At 43.7% G+C, this 22,466-nt stretch overlaps 1 protein-coding gene across 1 annotated transcript; it reads left to right on the forward strand.

Moving 5' to 3' along the window:
• Positions 1-370: 370 nt before the first annotated feature.
• Positions 371-20,651, forward strand: SLC43A3 (solute carrier family 43 member 3). The gene is made up of 13 exons (XM_036765379.1): positions 371-554; positions 2,519-2,648; positions 4,086-4,132; positions 5,822-5,898; positions 6,121-6,213; positions 9,252-9,391; positions 9,775-9,880; positions 11,287-11,309; positions 13,229-13,377; positions 14,534-14,653; positions 15,241-15,427; positions 18,474-18,597; positions 20,559-20,651. Exons 1-13 carry the CDS (start codon positions 371-373, stop codon positions 20,649-20,651), a joined length of 1,473 nt encoding a protein of 490 aa, XP_036621274.1.
• Positions 20,652-22,466: the final 1,815 nt, after the last annotated feature.

Genomic DNA, 22,466 nt, shown 5'->3' on the forward strand with positions numbered 1-22,466 from the left:
GACTCATTCCCTGTAAAAGAACGTTTTCTTTTATTTATTTGTTCAGTGCTCGCTTGGTTTGCTCTTACTCTACTCCCTCCAATCCTCTATTTCCAGTCAGGTTAAGTCAGGTGTGAGCTTTGCCTTTCAGGGAGTAGATGGGCTCCAGAGATCTAAAGATCCTGTCCTCCCCGCACGTCCTGTCCTCCCAAAGCTAAGGGAGCCCAAATAAGGAGGAGGTCCTGTTTTGAGGGAGGAGCGGAAACGGAGACATCTCTTTCTTTGGGAATTTGGAGCCAACTCCAGAAATCAGCAAAGAGAAAGCCCTTATTGAGGGAGAACATTGGGTGCTGGACTGTAACTAAGCCAATGGTGTCCCGGTTTTAGCTCCATGGCTGGATCTCAGCTTTCGCTTCGAGTTGCCACTCTCCTGACGGGGCTATTGGAATGTGTCGCCTTTTCTGGGCTGATCTTTGGCTGGACCTCGCTGGTGTTCGTTCTCAAAAGTGACCACTACTTTGAGGATCTGTGTGAGCAGCCGGGCAATCAGACAAGCAATGCCACAGGACATTCAGGTTGGACAAGCCTCTGATATGGGGGTGGGGGTCCATATGGGTCAGTGGGAATGTCGCAGATGAGTGATGTTTTTACGCGGAAGATCTTGGTGCAGGGGAGTTTGCAACCTTAGGCGAGTAGTATAGAGGGTGGGAAGGAGCGTGACCAATGGTTCTCCAATTTGATAGAGCGATGGGAGACAGACAAGCGGTGATCTGGTAGAGTAGAATTCCTTTGAGGTTAGGGGATGTTTTGTTTTTGTACTTACAGGGCTTGGCATAAATAATATGTTTAGTAAATGCTTATTAATAAATTGATTCAAATGCCACCTTTCCTTAAAAATATGACATCAACTCCACTAGACTCTTGACCATATCTTTGTGATTTTGAACCAATCACTTGACCTCTGAAGAAAGCCTTGGCTTCTGTTGCCTGGGAAAAATGATACTTCCCCCTCATTGCTGTGGGAAGTTCTAATGAAGATAGTCTTAGGAAATGTAAAGTACACATGAAACAGGAAGTGATATTGCTAAAGTTCCCTATTTCCTGAACCTCTTTCCAGTCTAGTTTTAAGGGGACATTAAGAGGTCAGTTCTGGGAAGCTCTCATCCATTTTTGTCCAAGGATTGGACCTGTAGGAGGCAATAGGTGTAGAGGCAAACTTTTTTTTGCCAAATGCAAAGACAAAATTTTCTTGAATTTTAATATTTTATTTTTTCCAATTATAGGTAAAAGCATTTTAACTTTTTTTTTTTTTTACAATTTTGAGTTCCAACTTCTCTCTCACCTTGCCTCCCCTCCCCCTTCATTGAGAAGGTAGGCAGACTGATAAAGCTTATACATAAGCAGTCATGCAAAACATATTTCCTTATTAGTCATGTTGTGAAAGAAAACACAGACAACCCCCCTCCCCCAAGAAAAATAAATAAATGAGTTTAAAAGTTTAAAAAGTAAAAATAAAGTAAAATAAAATGAAGTCTGCCTTTAGATCCCCTCAGTTCTTTCTCTGGAGTGGGTAGCATTTTTCATCATAGGTCCTTCAGAATTGTCTTGGATTTTTTTTTAATATTTTTTTCCAATTACATGTAAAAACAATATTTAACTTTTTTTTTTTGGTACAAAAATTCTCTTCTGCCTCCCAGGACAAACTTTTCTAACAACCACACTAAAGGGAGACAAGCTACCTGAGAAGACAGTGAGCTTTTCCAAAGGAGATCACTGCTGTGCAGCAGGAAAAAGTGCTAAATGGAGTTGGAGGACTTGGATTTGAATCCTGACCTTAACTATTGTCTGTGTGACCCAGGACAAGTCACTTAAACTCTCTGGGCCTCAGTTTTCTCATTTGTAAAATGAGGATAATAACACCTACCTACTTTGATGGTTGTTGAGACTTCACTGATGTGATGTAAACAAATGCTTTACAGACCTTAAAGTGATGAAGAAATGTTAACTGTCATCCCACCTCCCAGCACTTTTCGAAACTTGAGGTGCTATGTGAATGCTATGGTATTAATACTCCATTGGAGGACTACAAGTGAAAATGGAGGAAGGAGGTGGTGGAGAAGGGATTCCTGTTCTTGTTTGGATCATATTGGATAATCCCCAAGGTCCTTTCTAATTTTCGGAATTGGAGCTGGAGAAGAGGGAGACTTAGTAATACTTGAGCATGGGTCTGAGGGGCAGGTGTATCTAAGAACCAGACAAGTTTTGACTCTTCAGATATTGGGGTGGAGGGAAGGAGGGAGCACACTTGCGATAGCTGTGGACAGGGGTTGATGGACTTCTGGTAGCATCTTAATTATTTATTAATTATTGTCTTAATTATTGCTACTCCCTAAGGACAATGCTCACTCCCTTACTTGTTGAAGGTACCAATATTTTTGGTGCCTTCCAAATGTCAGTAATCTGGTGAAGCATTCCTGCCTAGTTATAGCTCTTCATATGGTAGAATGACATGGGAATATTTCCATTCTTTCTTTTCTAGAATGCAGCGCTCAGGATTCAAAATTCTCCCTCATCTTTACCCTGGCTTCCTTCTCCAACAACTTCATGACATTTCCTATGGGCTACATCTTTGACCGCCTTGGAACCACTGTGGCACGTCTTATTGCGATGTGAGTTCCTGGGGCCCAGGTTCCTAAATCAGGAGTAGGTTAGAGACCTGCTACCACCACCATGTATGGTAGGAGATCTAGGCAAGAGAGGTCTGGGGTGCAGGGAGCTATGGAGAGCTCTCTCCTCATTGCCAACCCTTAAAGCCTTATGCAAATCGAGATCTAAAAAAGGAAAAAAAAAGATTTGCCTACAGTTGTTTAGTTATAGGCTGTGTTAGGTTTCAGACTAGTGTCTCCTGATGTTAAAAGCAGTGCGTGTTTTTTTTCTCCTGCTGCAAGGGCAAAATCTATCCATAACTTTTCATACAGTACAGAATACACAGTCTCTTTGTCTTTGTCTCAAAAACAAAACAAGCAAACATTAAAACCCAAGACAAACCAACTCCCAGACTAAACATAGTTATGTTTCAGGGACATTATTCCTACCCCCAAATAGGACTTCCCCTTTTGCCAAATACAATTAAAGCAAAACAAAGCAGCCAGTGTCCATTTCTGAAAGTGCATGACCTGTGCCTATAGCCCAGCACCTCTTTCCCAAGAGGATTCACTGACAGTCCTCTGAAGTCCTAGCTGACCATTGCATTGAACATAGTTCTAGAGTCTTCCTTTATATTGTGGTCGTGGTGTCAATTATCTTTCAGATTTTGGTTACTACGCTCTCCATCAGTCCATACAAATCCTTTCAAGTTTCTCCAAATTCTTCAGATTTGTCATTTCTTACATAACATAATAATACATTCTACTAATTAATCTACTGTGATTTGTTACACTGTTTCGTAGTCTCTCTTCTTGCTTTCTCTTTGCTGTGCCTGTATCTGCCATCAAGACAACCACAATAACACTGTCTGCCTTCTTCCTGGTGGGGATTATTAGGGTGTGACTGGTCTTATTCCAGGGAGGTGAGAAATGTGCTTTGTAGTAATAAGAGCTCACTTTTCTATAGTGACTTGAAGCTTACAATGTCCTTTCCTCACAAGAACTGGGGAGGCAGATAGTAAAACTGATACTGCCTAGATGAGAACCCAGTCACAAAAGTTCAGTGACCTACCCAGGGTCACATACCTCATCCATTTCAAGCTATGCCTCCAGCCTCTTTCCTCCCATTCTCTTTAATCACCTCATTTTGCATTTTCCTTATTCCCTTGTGACTGCACCAAGTCCTTTTTGTGGGCTGACTCTTTAAATCTTTTCCCCTTTCTCCCTCCCTGCCCTGAGGCTGTCTGCTGTCTCTGTACCTAGGTCTTCTACAGCCATGAAACTGAAGAGAAGGGAATCTCTTTGGCCCATCTCCTGCTGAAGAACAAAAATAAAATAAAATAAAAACCCAAATAACAAAAAAGTGGGCTCCAAGCAGGGAATATACAGTCTCTGCATTCTTTGACTCTGAGGCCTGAGTGTTCTCTCTTGATAAGTCTGTTCTCCTGTCATGCGTTTCAGATTTCTCTATGGGGGTGCCACGCTTCTTGTAGCTGTCTCCTCTGCAGGTGAGTGCCAATGGATTAGAAGGGAGCAGGACGCTTGGCATAGGACCTCCCATTGCCAAGTATTTGGTATTAGACTAAAAAGCACAGTGGTGTTGGGGCAGAAGGGGGGAGAGGAACTAGGTACTTCTTATCCCCTCAATTCTTCCTGGGTCATCATTTAAGCAGTAACATCCTAGGGATGATCCGTGTTAACTCCCTTAACTGGACTGTGCCAGTGATGTCTATGGGTCTCTTGTATTTGTAAGAAGGGTGATGCTTTTTAGAGTGTCCTCATGAACTTCCCATTGGAACCCTAAAATAATCCTGTCAGCTTGATCAATGGACCTCTATTATTCCCATTTGACAAAGAAACCAAGAACCACAAAGATGGAGGGACTTGCCCGAGGTCACACAGTTGGGATTCCCAAACTGGGTGTTGTATGATATACAGGGGAAAGATGACCTGGGCTTCAATTCCCACATCTCTCTCTTACTACCCCTGTTTTCTTGAGGAGGCCCCTTATCCCTGTGGGCCTCGGTTTCCTCACCTTTAACATGAGGGTGTTACATCAAAAGGCCTTTCAGCTCTGAGACTAAGATGCTACGAGCTTCTTGCCTAGCTTTGTCATCCGGACTGATATCTACACTTTGATAGCATGACATGTTGAGGGATAACTGAGGAGTGGGTTTTGTGAAGGGTGGAAGTCTGGAGCAGGTGGAAGATACTGGAAATAAGGGGAGTGTGAGCGACCACAAAGGGATGTAGAGTGTGGAAGCTAGGAGAACTCTAGAGACTAGGCCAAGCTGCAGTAAGGGAAGGGAAAGGGGAAAGGAATAAGCTTTTTTAAGCACCTACTATGTGCCAGGTACTGTGCTAAATTCTTTACAAATATTGTCTTGTTTGGTCTTCACAACCCTGGGATGTAGATGCTATAATTATTCCCTGGAAGGCAACTAGATGGTGCAGTGGATAGAGCACCTGCCCTGGAGTCAGGTGGACCTGAGTTCAAATCTGGCCTCAGACACTTGACACTTACTAGCTGTGTGACCCTGGGCAAGTCACTTAACACCAATTGCCTCATACAAAAAAAACCACCCAAAAACATACACTTGTGGAAACTGAGGCAGACAGTGATTAAGTGAGTTGCCCAAGGTCCCAAAGCCAGTAGGTGTCTGAGCCTGTATTCTTTCTGACTCCTGGCCCAGTGCTCTCTCCACTTCTGCCTACCTACTTCTAGTAAGCAGGAGTATCTTCATCCTTCTTTTCCCCTCTTCAGATTGGCCTCCTCGAAATTTCCTGAGATGTGTAGGGAGCTGCATCCTTGCTAAAGGGAGTACTGTCAGCTTGGCAGAATGGTGGGTAGTTAGTGAAGGGTGGATATTGAAAAGTCACCCTTATCCTTCAGGTCATGGAGAGGAGGAGATTGTTACTGATATTCTAAATGGTTCGAGCCTGTTAGAGAGAAGGTGGGAGACTGGCTAGCTAATTGTGGAATTATGGGGCAAAGACTAAAAGTCCTATAACAGTTCAAGGAAAGGAAGGAGCCCACAGGTTCAGTGTGGCAGCATAGGATAGACCTTGCAGACTGGAGAAGTTCTAGATGAAGGTCCTTGTGAATCTGGGCTTGTGCATTTGATTTCAGGTAAGGGATAGGGGAGCAGAAGTGAACTGAGCTTGAAGCCCCCATGACCTCTGTCTGTTCTTTCCAGGTACAGCACTGATGCTCTTTGCAGCCTTCCCAATGCTTGCTGTCGGAGGCAGTTTGTTTCTGCTTACCAATTTGCAGGTGTGCCCTCACTCCGTTGCTCTTTTCCCTGAAAGTAAGGTAGGGGAGAGAAGGGGCAAGGAAAAAGGAAGAAGAGTCAATTTTCCAAGCTGGGGTCCCACAGCTGTGACCCACAGGGGTTACAGCTATTCCTGCCTAGGCCTCTGGTCAGGAGCTATGTTCAAGGATCATATTGTATGTATGTTGGTACATATTAATAGCTTGTTGGTTATCATCCTCCAGGTGGGAAACCTATTTGGCAAACATCGATCTACCATAATCACCCTCTACAATGGGGCGTTTGACTCCTCCTCTGCCACCTTTCTCATCATTAAGGTATTTTTGTTCCTCCCCTCTCTCCTCCCTCTACCCTTTCCTTGAAACGCTTTCAGAGGGAGGATGACCAGAGTGGCCAGTGATTTCTTTCAAGGATTTGCGGGATTTTTTAAATTTTTTTCCCCATAGACTTGTCATTTTTATAACCTTCATTGTGATCCCCTTTCCTGTCTTCTCTTAGGCTCCTAATTGATTCCTGGATTCTATTCCCTTCTCTCTTTTATCCATCTACTGATGTCACCTTCCTACTCGTGAAGATTTCATGACTATCTCTAAGACTACCACTAAGATGAAATAAGACAAAAGGAAGTCCTTGGCCCTATATCTAGTCACACACCCATCTATCTTTGCATGCACAGTGTGCATTAATCCCCTCCATACTCTCGCAGCCAAAATGGCCTGTTTAGGTCTCCATCTCCCTCCTCTGTGTTTTGCATGGGAGCCTTAGCTCAGCTCATGGGCCATCTTCTGTGGGAAGCCTTTCCTGCTCTTCTGAGTTCTTTCCTTTCTCTTCCCCCACGTATATATTTATCTGTATACCTGTTGAATGTCCCACTCTCACCTTATAGGATATAAGCTTCTTGTGGATAGGAACCATTTTTTTCTCTATATTCCTAGAACTTGACACAATGCCTTGTACACACACAGTAAGCACTTAATAAATGCTGGATTGGATTCACAGATACAATGAGCTCATTGATGTTAATGTGGGTCTTGAAGCAAGCACTCAGACTGAGTGCATAGGTCTGAAGTCATTGAAGTTGACCTGGGACAGAAGAGAAGAGGGTCTATGTGGTCATAGAGCTGAAAGGGACTTTAGAGGCTAGCTGCTTCAACCTCTATTTGATAGATAAGGAAACTGAGGCCTGGGAAAGCTAAGTGACTTGTTCTCAGATGTGGAATTTGAATCCAGATTTAACCCTTTGACTCAAGAGCTAGTGTTATTTCTGCTATCCCACACTGAGATTTGACCCCATATGGCTGCTCTCATCAGAGTCATCAGCCTGTGTTGCCCTGGTACTACTGTAAGGTAGCTCCCAGACATGTAGTCCCACGGTGCTCCTGAGCCTGAGAGGTCGAAGGGCCATCCCACATTCTTCTCACCTGAGATTGATCAACCAATTAACAAACATTTATTAAATTCCTACTATGTGCCAAGCACTGTTCTGGGAGCAGGAGATACAAAGAAAAGTGGAATAGTTGCCAACAATATAAATCAAAGGATTTATATTCTAATCAGGGAGACAACATTATATAGAGAGTATGTGTGTGTATGTATAACTGTATCTGTCTCTACATACATATATATGCATGTTGTTGTTTGTTTGTCTTTAAGTCATGTCCTATTCTTCATGACCCCATTTAGGGTTTTCTTGGCAAAGATACTGGAGTGGTTTGCCATTTCCTCCTCCAGCTCATTTTACGGATGAACTGAGACAAACAGAGTGAAGTGACTTGCCCAGGGTCACAAAGCTAGTAAGTGCCCAAGGTTAGATTTGATCACTGTGCTACCAAGCTGTGACTACATATACATGCATGCATATATGTATATACGTATATATACATACATACACACATGTGTATGTGCACTTCTATCTGTCTGTCTATCTATATCTATCTATCTATCTATCTATCTATCTATCTATCTATCTATCTATCTATATCTCCACATGAACACCAGGCCATTTAGGGAGAGAGGCACTAGCAGCTTGGAGGAATTGGGAGAGGCTTCATGTAGAAGGTGTTTGAGACAGAGTGGAGGAGGGAGAACATTTCAGGCATGTTTGCGTGTGTTGGGTAGGGAGGGAAGGTGGTCAATGGGGATAGCCATTGTAAATGCTCGGTAACAGAACATGGAATTTTACCTGAGAAGTACAGTAACAATTCTGTTTGGCTGGACGTGGTTCTCTGTTTTCCCTCTCTTGTCACCTTTCCCCCTTGGCCTCTGTTAACAATGCTGACTGAGCTCTATAGGTAAGACACTATTAGGACTCCAAAACTTGCTGACTTCTGCAGCCCAGCTGAAGTCAGAGGATTGTAGAATGGAATGACTTGTTAGAGACCGTGGAGTCCAGTCCTATTATTTGGCAGATGGAGAACCTGAGCCCAAGGGAGGTTAAGTGATTTGCCCAGGGTCACCCAGCTAATATGTGTTTGAGACAACTCTGTTCATCCTGACTTCAGGCGAAGCACACACCCTTTTCGGAATTCTTGCATACCTGTTTAAGATGATACTCTAGCTTAAGGTATGACCACTCATGCACCCCCATGGTAGCAGGGTTATAGAGGAAGTCAAACATAAAGAGCTAGGACTCAGGTAGGATATCTAGAATCTAGTTTCAGTTTTCCCATTACCTAGCTATATGACCTTGGGTAAGTCATCTCACTTCTCTAGCCTCAGTTTCCTCATTGGTGAAATGAAGGGATGGAATTAAAGTTATTTCCAAGGCCCCTTCCAACACTAACATTCTATGTTTCATAGTCCTTTCCTGTTCTGACATCTTATTTTTCCAAGATTTCTTTCAGTTCTTAATAGTCTGTTCCAAGGTCCCTTTCATCTTACAAACTGTGTGGTCCTGGGCAAATCACTTAACCTTTTTGTCCTCAGTTTCCCCATCTGTAAAATGAGAGGGTTGGACTAGATGGGTGCCCTCCAGCTTCAGATCTCTGAATCTCTTCCATTCTAAGATTCCTTCCATCCAATGATCTAATTGCAAGAGACTCTTCAAGTCCCTCTCTTAAATGCCAGAGAGATAAAATTAATGGTGGAATTTCAGGCACCATGTTAGATTGTGTGTGTGTGTGTGTGTGTGTGTGTGTGTGTGTGTATTAGTGTAAGGTAAGAAAGAGATTTTTGGGTTCCAGAAGGCTGTGTCCAGACCTTTCCAACCATCCTGAGGAGATGGTTATTAGATCATGAAGCTGCCTCTAGCTCATATAGTGGATGTGCTCAGGGCAGCCATCCCCAAGACACTAGGTTGAATGAGTCTGTGTTAGGGTGCTGCATCCTTGCTGACCCACCCTTTTTCTTTCTACAGCTTCTCTATGAACAGGGCTTGAAACTCCGAGTCTGCTTCTTCATCCTCTGTGCCTTTAGTATCTGGCATCTCATCCGTACTTTCTTCCTCATGCCCAGGGGGCACATACCCTTTCCACTGCCATCGAACTACAGTTATGGGTAAGGTCTAGCCTTTCCCCTAGACAAGTCACCTCTCAGGATCTGATGGGGGACAGGACAGAGGTTGAGGCCAACATTACTACCCAGGGGCACTGAGACAAGGTGGAGGCAGGTGGCAGAGGAGTGGGGGATGGAAAATGAGAAGGAAAACTGTCTCACGTTACAGCATGTTATCCTGGCCAGAATCCCACCCCACCCCCAACAGCACAGAACTTCTTTTAGGGCTGTCTATGAGCTCCCCCAACCCCAGTAGAATTTTAACTATTTCAAGGCAAGGACTATTTTTTCTTCTTACCCCTAGTGCCTAGTAGAGTAGGCGGCACATTGTGGGTGTTTGACCTGACTGTGCTCTGAGGGCTGGGTGGGGGTACCTGTTTCCTCAGCATTGACTGTTCAAGGGGAACTGATGGATCCCAAGGAACAAAAGGTGAAGAAGCCAGGAAGGAAAAGGTAGATCTGAGGCAGGAAGACAATGCCTCCCCCCAAGATGTTCAGCAAGGTAAGCTTCCAGCCCCTCTTTTTATCATCTGCTTTCACTCCCTCTCCACCTTTCCCTTCACCTGGTCATCCTCAGAGGCAAGGCAGATTTCATTGCCCTTCTCAGAAGTCCACCTCTCATTGGGACCCATCCTCTAACCCCTCTAGCACTACCTTTGAAATCTTTTTCTTGCCATCTGTTTTTCTGTATCACTTTCATTTTCAGATCTCTCTCTCTTCCCCCCTCTGTTCCTTAACAAAGAATGAAAGAAGGGGGCAGAGGGGAGGGGAAGGCAACTCAGCAAAAGTACTCAGTACTGTCAGCTAAGTCTGAGGGTATGCAGTATTTCACACTCATAGTTCCCAACTTCCACAAACCAGGAAGTTGTCATCCAACATCTATTGACACTTATGCAAAGTTGATAATCCCTGATTTCCCTCTCCCCCCCAATCTAGTCTATATTTCTCTTCCTCTTGATCTTGATCATCTATTCAACAAATACTTACTATTAATAATTACAGTGTAGTCTAGTAATCTAGTGTAGTCTAAAGTAAGGAAGATGTGGGTTCAAATCCTGTACAATACATTATTATTATTATCATCATTGTTATTAACATTTATATAGTGTGTCCAAAAATCAGTTAAGCTTTAATTACTCAAAGCTGATAGCCTTAAGACTCAGACTTTTTAGGACTCCTTATATAATATCTTGAGGTTTTCAAATTACTTTCTATATATTTACATATATACCACCCAAGAGATATACATATATACATATATTTACATATATACCACCCAAGAGATATACATATATACTTATGTATATATCATCCATGCCACATAGCACCCTGTGAAATAGTGACTACTGGTATTATAATTCCCATTTCACATGTGAGGAAATTGAGGCTTAAAAGCTATGTGACTTGCCTTTGGTCATCTGGTCTATAAGAATCAGAGGCTGGATTTGAACCTGGATCCAGGATTCTATTTACTCCATCCTGTTACACAGGGAAATCATTTAACCTCTCAGTGTTTCTAGGCAATTTTCTAAGTTTTTCAGCATTGTCAGATTAGGTGACTAGTTGATTTTTAGGACAGAGAGCTTGAACTTGGGAAGACCTCAGTTTAATCCTGCCTCAAACAGTATTAGCTTTATGCCCCTCCTCAGTAATTATAGCAAACACAAGGTGCTGTGAGGGTCAAAGGAGATAATACATGGGAAGCATTCGGCAAACCTCAAAGCTATGTCAGTGTGCTAGCTAGTATTGGACCCTTAAATGATAAAGGAGTTGCCTTCTGTCTGCCTTAGAGAAACTGTCCACCCCAGGAGTTCTCCGTGATGGCAATTAGAGGTCTTGGACCAAACAAGAAACCATTTCTCTAGAATTTTCAGGCTAATATAATGCTTTTCTTACAGCAACTGCATGAGGCAAGTGGTTGGTATATTTTTTAAAAGCTATTTTAAAGATGAGGGAAATGAGTTCAGAGAGGGTTAAAGGACTTCTCCATGATCACCCAGCTTATAAATGTTAGAGAAGAATTTGCACCCTGGTCTCATGATTCTAAGTCAAATACTCTTGGAATACTCTGTATAGCCTCTTTTGAGCACTCATTGTGGGAACACTCCTAAACCAGCTCCACCCCCCCGCCCCCCCACGCCAGGGCAGGCAAGATTAAGACAAAGTCTCCATACTTTAGTAGTTTAGGAGGATGAATGACAAACAAAAGACAGGATGTACTAAGTACCATGGGGCTGTTAGATGGCATTGCAGAGCATAGAGCACTGGTCTTGGAGTTAGGAAGACTCATCTTCCTGAGTTCAAATCCAGCCTCAGACACTTACTGTTTGTGTGACTCCGGGAAAGTCACTTAATCCTGTCTGCCTCAGTTTCCTCATCTGTAAAATGAGCTAGAGAAGGGAATGACAAAACACTCCAGTATCTTTGCCAAGAAAATTCCAAATGGGGTCAGGAAGAGTCAGACATGACTGAAAATGACTCAACAACAACACTATGAGAGTAATGGGTGAAGGACTATGGGAAGTCCAAAAGAGAGGCCACTTCTGGATGGGAACATCAGAGAAACTCGTGGAGGAGGTAGTACTTTTTAACGGAGAGATCTTGAAGTGGGGAATGTTTTTACAGACAGAGGGAATCCTCAGTCAGATCCCATTAGGAAGGAATACCCTATTTGGTTTTGAAAGCCATATTTTAGGAAAGATATTTCCAAGGTGAAGCTCATTCAAGGTAGGACACTAAGACAGTGTGAGGATGGGAAGATCAGGTAAAGAAACTAGACATATTTAATGTGGAGAAAGGGAGCTGGAAAAAAGCAGAGGGCTGCCTTCAAATATTTGTGGGGCTGTCTTTTAAAAGAGGAATGAGTCTTGTTCTATTTGATCCCAGATGGAACTACTAAGGGCAGTAAACAGGCGGAAGTTTCATAGAGACTGATTTAGACTCATTGCAATGAGAAACTTCCTAACAATTCCAGCCACTCCAAAATAGCCTGGGACTGCCACTGTATGGAGTGACTGGCCCCCTGATTATGGGTCTTTAAGTGGAGCCAAGATGGCCACTTGTAGAGAAGTTTCTTATTAAGATTTGGGTTGGACTAACTGGACTCTGAGGTCCATTCCAACTCATAGGATTCAGAATGGTGAATCTCTTCTTGTCCATTTGGATGCAAAGGGTGAGCATAGGGTAAAGTAAGGTGAGGAATGGCTGGGTGGTAGATAGAGGACTGTAGATTTAGAGCTGGAAGGGGCCTGAGGAGCCATCTTTTCTAACCCCCTCATTTATAGGTATAGAGAGGCTCAGTGACTTGTCCAGGGTCACACCAGCTGGTAAGAGTCTGAGATAACATTTGAAGTCTGGTCTTCCTGACTCCAAGTTCAGTGGTCTATCCACTATACCGCACCATGCCCAATATAGCCTGCCTGTGGAGTAGAGGTAACAGTCATAGCTAACATTTGCATAGCATTTTTAGGTTTGCAAGGTTTTTTACATAGGTGGTCTCATTTGATCCTCAGAAATCCTGTGAGGCAGGTGCTATCATTATTCCCATTTTTAAGAGAAGGAAACGAAGTCACAAGGAGATTAAATGATCTGACCAAGGTTATGCAACTAAAGTATCTGATGCAGAATTTGAACTCTAGTCTTCCTGACTGCAAGTCCAGTGCTCTACTCACTGCCACACCTAGTTGCCTGTTACTACAGGTTCCCCTGCTGCTCAGTTTCTGGCCATAATCTCTCCAGATTTCCATCTTCTCTATTCCCTGTGGTCTTTCCTTCTCCTTCCCCTGCCCCCAATCATGTCATAGTTCTTTCCTCAGCAGAGACAGCCAACACTAAACAGAGTGATCCTCCCTCTTTCTGGAGCTGCGTGCTGTCTTGGCGATTCTTTTGGCATCTGCTTTGGCTCTCTTCGATGCAGCTGTGGCACTATCTCTTCATCGGGACCCTCAACCCCATGCTGAACCGCCTGGCCCATGGGGACCAGCATCTAGGTACTTGCCTGGAGGGCAGACAAAGGGCTGTTGGGCCTAGGGGGGATGTCACACAAATGGGTGATGGGGAAATCTCATTGGCCCAAGTTCTGATGCCAGCAAGGGATGTGGAATCCAATGGAAATCCTTCCTGCTTCCTTTCCTGGAAACCTCTAAAGTTTCTACTTTGTGGGAAGTAGGCACTACAAGGATTTTCCTCAACTTCCATGGACCATAGAGTCATAGACTTAGAGTTGGAATAGATGGGAAGTCACCGATCCCATTTTATAGAGTGGGGGAATTTCATTGCTGAGACAGGCTCACACAACTAATGAGTGCCTGAAGTGGGATTTGAACCCAGGTTTTCTGACTTTCAAGTCCATTGCTTTGTCTACTATATGGGGCTGCCTTTCAAAGAGGTTAAATGACTTGTTCCTGATGCCTTTGTGGCTGGAATTGGAAGTTGCATCTCTTGGCATAACCAACATCTTTCCATTATGTCCAGAATGTCACTACTAGAGATCTGCAAGGAACACTAGCCTATGAGGGAAGAGGACCCTGGGTTTTTAGTTCCCCTGCCACTGACTCATTGGTCATTTTAGACAAGTCATTTACCTTCTCTGGGCCTATTTGCTTCCCCTGTACAGTGAAAACACTGGATTAGTGGATCTCATCATCACCATCAGCAGTAGTAAATATTTATTAAATTTTTAAAAAGGACTGAGCCTTCCTCTCTCACCTAGACTGGAAATGCAGGGGCTGTTAATGGGCCTAATCCCTCTCTCCTCAGCATGGGAGCTTTGGCCTGCTACATTTCAGACTTGGGCTAGTTCTCCTCTTTGGCCAACCTTGTGGTTTCCCCCATCCCACCCCAATGGCTCACCACATTGATTCCAAACTTAGTGTGGACCATCCAATCAGCATAACCCACTGCAGTTTAGAACTCCCAAGTTCAGGATATCCTTTGCTTTCCTGCTAGCTGGGAATACAGGCCTGTATTACCTTGCCCAGCTTTCGTTAAGCATTTATTAAGTGTTCATTATGTTCCAGACACTGTGCACACCAAGAAAGGCTAAGAAAAAAATGAATTTTGGGTGGTACAACAGGGGCAGGTGGGACAGACATTCCTTTGCTCAATCTGACTTTCTTCTTTACTACTACCCCTTAACCATTGCAGTCAGCACCTATACAAATGCCTTTGCCATCACTCAGCTCTTTGGGGTGCTGTGTGCCCCCTGGAATGGATTCCTGTTGGACCGCCTTAAGAAAAAATATCTGCAAGAGGCAAGAAAAAGAGGTGAGACCTGTGTTTCTGTCCAGGGTCCTGGAACCCCTTCTACAAATTTGTTTCCTTCTGGCTACCTTTTTCATTGTTTTGCCTCCTCTCCCTCCTTCCTAGTGCCACAATTAGTAATTCTAGTGTCTTTGATAAACTGTAATATGCATTCAGTGGGGCAGTGGGGTTGGGAAGAAAGAGACCTAAGAGGTGGGTGACTTCTGATCTCAGGATCCAAGGTTCCATGGGTGGAGAGAACCAAAATCTGTCTCATGCTAGTGACAGAGTAAGTCCATAGGGAGGTCACCATGATGCAATAAATGGGAAAGAGAAGAGGCCAACCTGGGGGAAGACATAGCCTGAGGACTGGAGAAAGAAACACATTTTGGTTAGTTTCTTGATTTATTTGCTTAAAGAATGTTGCTTTACCTGATTAAATGTACCATTGGCAGTAGAAAGCCTGTTGCCCCTGCCCTCTGCTCTCCTGGATCTTGCTCTTCCCCTCGAGGTTCCTCCCCTCACTTTTCCCCTTTCTCCTGAGCTCTTCCACCTTGTACCCCTGCCTCTATCTTTACTCTGATTTAAGTTAGGATCTTTCTCCGGACCAGGTTTTCCAGACTCTATGGCAGACCTTCACTCTACCTACCCATCCTTGGCTTTGACATCCCTGTTGTGCCTTGGATTCTCCATCTGTGCTTCTATTCCCATCCTTAAACTCCAGTATTTCACCTTCATCCTGCAAGTTATTAGTCGGTCTTTCCTGTATGGAGGGAATGCTGCCTTCATCACTCTGGCGTAAGTGGCGCTAAGGCGGGGAGGTGGGAAGTGTATATATGTGTGTGTGTTCTAGGGCAAAGGGGGAGGTATCCATTCTAACTCCTGTGAAATGGGGCCAAAGGATAGACAAGAGATAAAGAAGAAGGGGGCGGGGAGGAGGGAGTTAGATGATTAATGATTGGCTTTGGAACTAGATGAATGTCGACAATCAAGGAGTAGTCACTAACAATTTCATTGTTAATTTTAGATAGTGGAGTGCCTAGGAATCTGTGCTCACTTTTCTGTTGCTTGGTGTTGTTATTGATAACTTGAATAAATCCATTGCTCAGCAAGTGTTTATTAAGTATTTACTATGTGCTAGGGTGTATAGGGTGTGCAGGAGGGACTAGAACCTCTAGTATAAGGGTTTACTGAGCACTTTTAAGGGCTGCTCACCGACCTTTGGTATCCACTTGTCATCCACCTCTCACCTGGGGCTCCAAGAAGCTGTAGAATGCACAACAGCCACACCCTAATAAAACTGTTCTGGCAAATGGGCTAAACCAGGTTAATAGTAACCAATAGGCTTCAAATCCATTGGTGAGTTAGGGATGTCTGCCCCAAGCATGTGAAGACTTCCCCTGGAAGAATGGGTGGATGAGAATCATTTGTTCCAATGGCCATGAAGCTGGCTAACAAAGGCTCTGTGGAGCACTTAGAGCTTGGTTAGACATTGAAGATGCCAAGCTCATCCACTGCAGCTGCTGCAGCACCAACACTCTTGACTTTTGTTCTGCCACTGGGCTTTGATAACTCTGGAGGATGACTTTGTGCAGCTCTGCCTCACATGCAGTCCATGGGTAAGTCGCTTCATGATGTCATCGGTCCTCTTCAAAAATGAAGCATGAATATCAACAACAATGGATATTGTGCCTGCAAAAACACTTGTAGATGAGCCTGCTTTCAGAGAGCTTATATCTTTATTGAGTTTGTGAGTGAATCAAGATGCAGAAAGAATTTGACAAGATAAAATGTTGGGCTGCATCCACTGAGATGAAACTTAGGGACATAGATTAGACCTGTGATTTTGTTGATATGACGAGCTCCCACAGGAAGTGCTACCAATGAAAGCTGGCATTTCTACAACTTAGTCCTAGAGAATTTCCAAGGGGTACTAGGAGGTTAAGTGAATTCATCAAGATAAAATAGCACACATATATAGAGAGAGATAGTAATATATATAGACACACATATATACACATGTGTGTGCACACATATACAAGTAAAACACATAGATATGCATGTGTGTATATATGTGTATATGTATGTGTGTATATATGTATGTGTGTATATATATGTATGCATGTGTGTATGTATGTATGTATGTATATAGACTTGAACCTGGATCTTCTTGGTTCCAAAGCCAGACCTTTCTCCAGTATGCTTGTTACCTCATCAAGATGAAAAAATAGAAATCAATGAAAAGTGTTTCATTTGAATTGGAAAAAAAAAACATTTGGCTTTAAGGATAACCTGAAGGTAGTTGTGCCTACAGCAGTTTTACCGATTAAGATTTGGGGGCTTTAGTGCACTTTAAGCTGAAGAATTGCTGGCTTGATATGACCATCAAGAAAGGTACAACAAATCTTAAGCTACATTGAGGGAGACATAAGGTCCAGGATTAGGAAGATGGTCATTCTCATATTATTCTATTCTGGTTAGACATCTGAGGTTCAGTTCTTGGTGCCAAATTTTAGGACTGATGTTAGTCAGCTTGAGGGCAACATAGATGGTAAAGGGTCTTGAATTCTTGGCATAGGACAATGGGTTGAAAGAACCAGGGTTAGTTAGCCTAAAGAAGAGAAGATTCAGGAGAGAATGGATTAGTTCTTAAAGTACTTCAAGTATCTAAGTAAGTATTCTTAAAGTATCTGTCAGGTGAAAGGAGATTCAAACCTGGTCTGATTGGCCCTAGAGGGCAGAACCGAGAGCAATGATTGAAGTTGCAAGGAGGTGAATTTGACTTGAGGTCGGGATAAACTTATTAAAAATCAGAGCTGTCCCCAAATTTGAGTGGGTTGACTTTGAGGTTATGAGTTCTCCATCCCTTTTGGTCATCAAACCAGAAACGAGATGCTTACTTGATATGAGTGATAGAGAGAAGAGATCAGTTAAGGGGTGGACTCGTTCTACTCTGAATTTCTGAGGTAAGTTCTCTGGAGGGAAGAGTGGGAGGCTGGAGATCACTGGAGATGGAAAGATGGAGCTGGGAATATGGTGAGATGATAAGATCTGAAGACAGAGGACAGGGGCCATGAGGTAGAAGAGAAAGAATGCCAGCCTGGAGGCCAGACCTGGTATTTGGTTCTCACCATTCACTAAATGTGTGACCTTGGGGAAATTCCTTTACTTCTCTCACCTTCACTTTCCTTCTTTGAAAGTGAAGATCATCCTGGCATCCTTGCCTCATGGGGCTATAGGGAATTTCAGTCAAGAGAATGGGTAATGCACTTTCTTTGTAGTGAGAAGATGCTGATGATGTCACTAGCACCTTTTATTATTGAAGGCTAGTCATCTTCAGAAGGTTGGTTAATGGACTTTTTTTTTCCACTTCATCTTTTAAAAAAAATTCTAAGGGCAGTCATTAACTTAAAAAAAAATTTTTTTTGATGGAGAGGGCATGGTAACTCAAAGACCCTTTAGTCAAGTATGGATAAGCTACACCGTGCATTGGTAGAGATGGCATCCACCCTGAGAAAATCACCCACCCTGGCATTGGAGCTACTCTAGTGGATCAGCTAGGGAACCCTGGCACCACAGGACCAGGGTTCAAGTCTTGATTCAGTTACTTATAATCTTTGGCCCACGGTCTCTCTGAGCCACAATTTTTTTCTGGAAAATGAGTGGATTGAACATGGCAATCTTAGAGGTTCCTTCCATTTCTAAAATCTGGGATTCTGAGCCTAGAAGAAAAAGAGTAGGAGAATGGGACAGGAAGGAACATAGGCAAAGCCTGAGTTACTGGGAAGCCCCTATAGTGGGAGAGGCAGGATGACTCACTGGGCAGATCCATGTTTCTCCACAGCTTTCCTTCCCAGCACTTTGGGAAGATCCTTGGGACAGCGATGACGTTGTCAGCAGTGATCTCATTTCTGCAGTTCCCCATCTTCGTCCTCATCAAAGGGCCTCTTCAGGGGGACCCTATTTACGTAAGTAACATCTCTGTGGCTACCTCTTCCTCACCCTATGTGAGAAAGCCTGGCCCCTGGGGAAGAGGATGAACAATAAATGAGAGGAGGGGGAAGATGGGAGAAAAAAGATGATTTTGTACTTATTGTCTATAGTGTAAGGGGCTCCTCAGGAGCTCCCCATGAGGGACTGTGGCTGAGGGTTCCCTGGATTAGGGTTGCCAGCGGCAAAGGAAATCCAGAAGGACAGGCAGCTCCATGTAGCATAATCCTTGCTGGGCTTAGACTCAGGATCTGGGTGTGAATCCTATTTTCACCCCGTATACCCTGTGTGATTTTGGGCAAGTCACTTAATCTCTCCATGCTTCAGTTGCCTCTCTTGTAAAATGAGATGTTTAGACTGTGACCTCTAAGGTTCCTTTCAGATTTAGGTCCATGTTCCCATGCCACAAGAAGGCTGACAAACTCAACCTTGGTGGGGGGTACTAGAAACTTTTTATTTAAGTCTATCTTATAAACAAAATATGATCCATTTGGTAAAAACAGAGGGCTTGGATTGAGTCAAATTTCTTAGCATGTGCTTTATTTGGAAATAGTCAAAGAGTGAAAGGCAGAAAACCCAGGTTAAGGCCCTGTCTTTGTCACTTATCAGCTAATGGGATTGTGCCCATGATCCTGGAACCACTATGGTCCTCTGTTTCCTCATCTGTCCAATGAATAGAATTCTCTTACCTTCCTTGCTGGCCTCTCCTGAGGCTGAAATGAGATTATAGAATCCAAACTGCAAGCATCCCTCGGAAGTCACCTGGTTCAAGCCTTTTTATAGATGAGAGAAACTATTTGAACTTCGGGTAAATCATTTCCTTAAGGTCGCACAGGCCACAAGGGGCAAAGCCAGGATGTACAGCCAGTGTTCTTTCCATTATATGCTGCCTTCATTTCTCAAAAGTTCAAATGTCCCTGGAGGCTCATTTAGATGTCTCCTTAAGAATACTGGCTCAGGGCAGCTAGGTGGCACAGTGCATAGAGCACCAGCCTCAGAGTCAGGAGGACCTGAGTTCAAATCCAGCCTTAGACACTTGACACATTTACTAATTGTGTGACCTTGGGCAAGTCACTTAACCCCAGTTGCCCTGCCTTCCCCCCTCCAAAAAGAAAAAAAAAAGAATACTGGTTCTTAGTAAGCCTCCCCAGAAGTCACAAGATCTGTTGAAATTTCAGCTCTGTTAACAACAGGCTGTGTAACTTTGAGTGAGTTGCTTTCTCTCCGTATATGGAAAATGGAGGGGTTGCACTAGCTAGGCTCATGGAGTCGGAGGTCTTGGATTTGAATCCCACCTTTCATGATTAATACCTGTATGACCCTTGGGTAAGTCAGTTCATCATTGTGTGCCTCAGTTTTCTTCCCTATACAGTAAGCAGATTGGACTAAATGACCTTGGTGGTTGTTTCTAGCTCTATAAGCTTATGACCAGTTGCTATCCACATTTCCTTTTCACTCTTAAACGTTTTGTAATGAGCAAGGTACCTAAAGGTGGGAAGAATAAATATGGGTTACCTAAGATACAGCTGTAACAAGAACCCCTACCACTTGGGAGTACCAGCACACACTACATCAGAGGAAAGTAGCCCTCAGATTGACTTCAAAGACAAATTTAGATCTGAGTAGGGAGATTTCAAAATACAAGGTCCTATGGTGAAGGAAGAGAGAGAGCCTGGGTTGCACAGGCTGTCTCTGGGAGAGGGATTAGGGTAAGGTTAGATAAGAGAATTCACTTAGAGTGGGGAGGAAATCTGCCCTCCGAGCTTCCTGTTTTAACTAATCAGATGCCCCATTGTTCCGACCTGCTGGAGTACAAATGCTGTTAGCACCCTACAAATTTTTGGTGCTCATGGTGAAACCCTCGTTACCTCACCCTAGTGGTTGCTTTGGCTGAGGTGGTCCTGGCCTGTTGCTTATCCTTCCCTTTCTTCTCTCACAGGTAAACATCGTGCTGATACTGCTCACTCTCCTCTCCTTTGTCCATTCTTTCATCGTGTCTAGGCAGTGGAGACAGCAGGAAAAACGTGTGTGATGTTCTGTGCGTCTTCTATTGCCCTTCCTCTCAGCTCAGGGAGTCATAGTAATGCAATTTCCTGCCTTCCCTATCCCTTCCTCTTCCTGTGTTACTGCTGAGGGATGTAGCTAGAAAGGTATTTTCCCTAAACTGAGGACATTATCTGCCATGGATCAGACAAGATCATGGCTTTTTTAAATACATGTTTTTGTATAATAATAATAATAATAATAATAATAATAATAATAATAAAAGATGTGTGAACACTGGTGCCTGCAGACGTATCTGGGAAGCATTTCTCTGTGTTTTGGGATGGTGGGTCAGTGTGGAGAAGGCAAGGTTCAAAGGGCTGGCAAAGGTCTACTCAACTTGGGGAATGGTGTGGTGGGTAGAATCTACTTGCAGCAGCAAGAGGATCCATTGGTTATCAGGGAGCTGGTTTGGTCTAGTAGGTAGGGGCCCAAATTCCAAGACTGAGTTCAAGGTCAAATGACCTTGAACTAGACCAGAGGTGGGGAACCTGTGAACTCCAGGTCACATGTGGCCTTCTAAGTCCTTGGGTTTAGCCATTTGACTGAGTCCAAGTTTGCCAGAACAAATCCTTTTATTAAGGGGATTTGTTCTGTGAAGTTTGGATTCAGTCAAAGGGCCACACTTGAGGACCTAGAGGGCCAAATGTGGCCTTGAGGGCACAGGTTCCCCCACCTTGAACTAGACTCTAAGCTTCAGGAAGGGACCTTGTCTTAAACTGTTTCTCCCTTTAACATCAAGTCCAGTAAGCATATCATTTAATTCAAGAAGCTTTATTAAGCACCTACTATGCCTGAGGCACTGAGCCATGTGTTAGGGGGATATAAGGGCAAAACAGGCAGTGGGTCCTCATCTCTAAGGAGCATATGTTCAACTGGAAGACAAACGGTGGGGAGAGAGAGAGCCCAACAATTAGGGGGTCAAGACAGGCTTACTGTAGATGGGGGCACATGCCTGAGCTAAGCCTGGTTGGAAGCTAGGAATTCTAAGAGGTTGAGGAGGGAATACTTTCAAAATAGAAAGGCAATCCTGGCCAAAGGCAAGGAGGCTGGAGATGGAATTTGAGGAACCATTAGTAGGTCAGTTTGGCTGGAATAGAAGCTATGTGAAGGGGAGCAAAGTGCAGTGAACCCAGAAAGATAGGCTAGAGTCAGATTGTGCAGGGCTTTAAATATATGACTGAGAAGTTGGTATTTCATGCTAGAGGCAACAGGGAGCCATTGCAGCTTTTTAAGCACAGGAGGGATAGTCAGGTGAATGCTTTAGGAAGATTTTGGCCTGGTGATGATTGTGGAGGATGTGTTGCATGGGGGAGAAACTACATACATGTGATTTAATTACAATATTCCAGGCAGGAATTATGAGGGCCCAAACTAAAGCTTTAGAAGTGGAGAGAAAGGCAATGATTGGACAAAAAAAAAAAGGTAAAAAAGGCCGAAATGAGGGACAGGAAAAAGTTGAGGATGACTGAGATTGTGATCATAGGTGCCAGAGTGGATGGTGGTACCCTTGATGGAAATGGAGAAGTATGGAGGGGAAGAGGTTTCAGGGAGAGGGAATGGGATGAGTTCTGTTTTGGACATAGGGTAGCTAGTTGGCATAGTAGATAGAGCCCAAACCTGGAGTCAGGAAGATGAGTATACTTGAGTGCATGTCTGGCCTTAGACACTACCTGTATGACCTTAGGCAAATCACTTAACCCTGTTTGCCTCAGTTTATTAATCTGTAAAATGAACCGGAGAAGGAAATGGCAAAACCCACTCCAGTGTCTTTGCCAAGAAAACCTCAAATGGGGTCAGGAAG

Source organism: Trichosurus vulpecula, chromosome 6 (assembly GCF_011100635.1).
Source record: "Trichosurus vulpecula isolate mTriVul1 chromosome 6, mTriVul1.pri, whole genome shotgun sequence".
Classification (NCBI taxonomy): Eukaryota; Metazoa; Chordata; class Mammalia; order Diprotodontia; family Phalangeridae; genus Trichosurus; species Trichosurus vulpecula.

Bases quoted from the DNA above. Each gene is read 5' to 3' on its own strand.
- SLC43A3 (XM_036765379.1), top strand. From the start codon at position 371: ATGGCTGGATCTCAGCTTTCGCTTCGAGTTGCCACTCTCCTGACGGGG. The intron at 4,133-5,821 runs GTGAGTGCCAAT...TGTTCTTTCCAG, and splicing joins TGTAGCTGTCTCCTCTGCAG to GTACAGCACTGATGCTCTTT. The intron at 6,214-9,251 runs GTATTTTTGTTC...TTCTTTCTACAG, and splicing joins CCACCTTTCTCATCATTAAG to CTTCTCTATGAACAGGGCTT.